This window comes from Belonocnema kinseyi, chromosome 4 (assembly GCF_010883055.1).
Source record: "Belonocnema kinseyi isolate 2016_QV_RU_SX_M_011 chromosome 4, B_treatae_v1, whole genome shotgun sequence".
In the NCBI taxonomy this organism is placed as follows: domain Eukaryota; kingdom Metazoa; phylum Arthropoda; class Insecta; order Hymenoptera; family Cynipidae; genus Belonocnema; species Belonocnema kinseyi.
In genome coordinates, this window is record NC_046660.1 from 20,023,401 (window position 1) to 20,026,896 (window position 3,496).

Genomic DNA, 3,496 nt, shown 5'->3' on the forward strand with positions numbered 1-3,496 from the left:
GTCCTTACCCATCCTTTGTTTTGTCCACTTGCTCGCACTATTCAGCGTTCCAGCGGCGTCCCCTGAAAAATTCTGTGGTGTCGCGTCGCGAGCTCGTAATAAACTCGCTGTAATTATGGAACTAAAAATGAAATCGAATTGAGATTTTCCAAAAAGTTGGCCAATACATTGGCGGAAAATTCGTTTGCTTGAAGTTTGTCATAGCTCAAACTTCCTCGCTCACACTTTTATTGTGAAAGTCTAAAAACGTGGGTTTTCATTCGGATTAAAAAATAAACATTAGAAATTAACTTTTGACCATTTTTCGAACACAGTAGCCTCCGCTAGAGTGTCACGAATAAAACTCAAAAAGAAATTTGTTAATTGGTTGATAAACGAATTACTTACGGCGAGTTGAATGTTAAAAAACATGGTTTTTTCAATTAAAAAAAAGTCAGTTTTTATTTATTTACTGGAAAATTTGCATCCCAAGAGAAAAACTGTAAACGGAGACTCAGGTTCATTTTTCAAGAGCTATCAAACTATATTTTTGGTTTTTTCAAATTTCGAATTTCACTTTTGATACCTGACGTCACAGCCTGGACAATACTTTTACTCGTTCTCGAGCGCCTGTCGCCTTCTTGTCCAGAACTCCTCAATTAGTTACCTATTGGTTTTTTGTTCCTTTTAGACCGTCTCACTAGCAAAAATACCAAGGCTACGATTGTCCCAGTAATTACGACATACATTGTCTGCATTATTCCGGACCATAGAATTGAGTCACTTTTAGTCTTACTCTGCTGTGAGCTCACGGAATTACAATCTAAATCTGGCAAAATAAGGATTTTGAAAAAAGTATCATTTAGAATAGTTTAATGAAATTCTCTTTCATATTAAAATATTCATTTGATTGATGTTGCAAATTAAATAATTATAAATTTAAGTCGAAATTAAATCCTAAATTTTAGTTTTATTCAAAAATAAATTTTACAAACTAATTTTTAAATTTAATTTAAATGTTTAAATTTTTTAACTTCTATTGACAAATTTTTATAATAATTTTCGTTAACCTTGTTCACATTCGTTGTATGAGCCAATAATTAAAATAAATATAATTATTGAAAAAATATTTTTTCAACCCTTTTTTTATTAAAGTTTTTTTAAAAATAAGTTTAATATAATAACCTCAATGAGATTTTAAAAATACCTAAATACATACCAATATTCAGAAAACACAAAACTGTAGAGTTTTCAGTCGATATTGAATTATTAAAACATTCTGTCTTATTTATATTGATTGGAAAACAATATTCATCACAGATAGGGCCATCCCATGGAGATTCCATTTTGGTTTCGTTTTCAGTTTTATTTCCATAGCTCAGACTATAAATGACGAATATATTGTGTTGAGTAAGTTACTTTTTTTAGTAACTTTGTACAGATACTAGATAAATTAACTTAAAGTTACCTAAAAAATTACTTTTTGCCCTTTCTTAATTTTTTTATCCAAAAATAAAAATAAATAAGGAGATAATTCATTAAAGCTTAATTTGAAAAGAAATATGCATTAGATAAAATCAGACTCTTCAGTCTAATTTTTCAAATAATCAGTTTTATTTTTAAGTTATAAAATATGAAATTTTTCAACGGAAGTAATCAATTTTCAAACTAAAAGGATAAATGTTTAAGAAAAAAGTTACTGTTCAAACAAATTTTATACTATACTATGCTATATTTAATAATAATTTTTAACAAAATACACCAATTTACTTATTTATTTTTTATTTAAAGCAAAATTGTTATATTTCTAACGAGAGATGAATTTTTAACTGAAAAGATGAATATTTAAATAAAAAATTAATTTTTAACAAATTATATAAAGTTTTAATCAAGTAGTAAAATTTACATCCCGAAAAAAAAACAAATTAAAAAAAATGCTGTGTATCCTCAACCAAACCAAGTTAATTTTCTACAAAAAAATAGGTATCTTCAACAACAAAATTAGATTTTTTTAAAATTTTCAAAAAAATACCTGCATCCTCAATTATAGGAAGTTATTTTTATACGAAAATAAATGAATTTTCAAATAAAGAAATTTATATGTTTTTGCCAAAAGACATTTTGAAACTGAAAGTCGAAAATACGAATTTATAACAAAAAGTTACTTTTCAGTCAACTAAAATATTTGAATCTTCAAGAAAATTCATTAATATTCAAACAGATTAGATGAATTTTTAATGAAAAATATAATAGTTGATATTATTTCAATCAAAAAATATTTTAATTTGAAGCAAGCAAAGTTGCATGCTACCCAAAAACACGAACGTTTAACAAAATGAAATTAGTATTCTACAAAATTAATGAACTTTTAACAAAAATAAATTTGTATTTTTTCCAAAGAGAGATCAATTTTTAAACGAAAAAGTCGAATTTGGCGATAAGAAAAAAAAATCCGCTGAATTGGTGCATCTTCAAACCAAGAAAAAGATCTTTCTACAAAATAGTTGTATTTTCAAATCGAAAAAAAATTTGCAACAAAAAATCTAATTTTACACCAAATAAAATGGTTGAATTTTTAACAAAATACATAAATTTTTAGGCAAAATAAATGAATGTTAAATGAAAAATATATAGTAGTTGGTATTATTTCAATTAGAAAGATTTTAATTTTTAATCAAACAAAGTTGAATTATACCCAAAAATGCGAATTTTTAAGAATTAATTTTTAAACAAAAAAATCGAATTTGGAAACAAGAAACAAATTTCAACTGAATTGGGGCATTTTCATACCAAGAGAAAGAATTTTCTACGAAACAGTTGTATTTTCCAATTCAAAAAAAATTTGGAACAAGCAATTTACGTTTGAACCAAATAAAATAGTTACATTTTTAACAAAATACGCGAATTAAAAAAAAAATGTTTAATGACAAATATAATAGTTGACGTTATTTCAATCAAATAAGATTAAAACTTTTAATCAAAGTTGAGTTTTACCAAAAAATACGAATTTTTAACAAAATCTAGTCCATATTTTATCAAAATAGTTGAACTTTCAACCAAAATAAATTAGATCTTTTTACCAAAAGAGATCTATTTTTAAGAAAAAAAGTCCAATTTTGAAGCAAGAAAGGAACAAATTTTCACTAAATTGGTGTATTTTCAATCCTAAAAGAAGAATTTTCTGAGAAACAATTATATTTTGAAACCGAAAACAAAAATTTGCAACAAAAAATTTACTTTTGTACCAAATAAAATAGTTGCATTTTTAACAAAACACCTGAATTTTCTCGCAAAATATATTAATACTCAACGAAAAATGTAATGTAGACTTTTTTGATGGTAAAATAATATTTATTGATTAATTTAGTTGATACAAGGATAAAAGCCGAAATCTCGCATCCACATCGCTTCGCCCCACGCTTCGCACTCCCGATTCTTCCTCTCTTCCTCCTTCCATTCGCGTCGATAGGTGTCGCATTAGTATTTTAAATTTCTATCCCTACATCCGGGCATCCTG

General features: G+C 26.1%; 1 protein-coding gene across 1 annotated transcript in view; it reads right to left on the reverse strand.

Moving 5' to 3' along the window:
- LOC117170780 overlaps positions 1 to 3,496 on the reverse strand; it is an 81,624-nt gene that overhangs the window by 981 nt on the left and 77,147 nt on the right. The window contains exons 15-16 of the mRNA XM_033357818.1: positions 1,199 to 1,362; positions 647 to 808 (exon numbers count right to left, since the gene is read on the reverse strand). Of these exons, the coding sequence (XP_033213709.1) occupies positions 647 to 808; positions 1,199 to 1,362 (326 nt within the window). The remainder of the gene's footprint in view (positions 1 to 646; positions 809 to 1,198; positions 1,363 to 3,496) is intronic.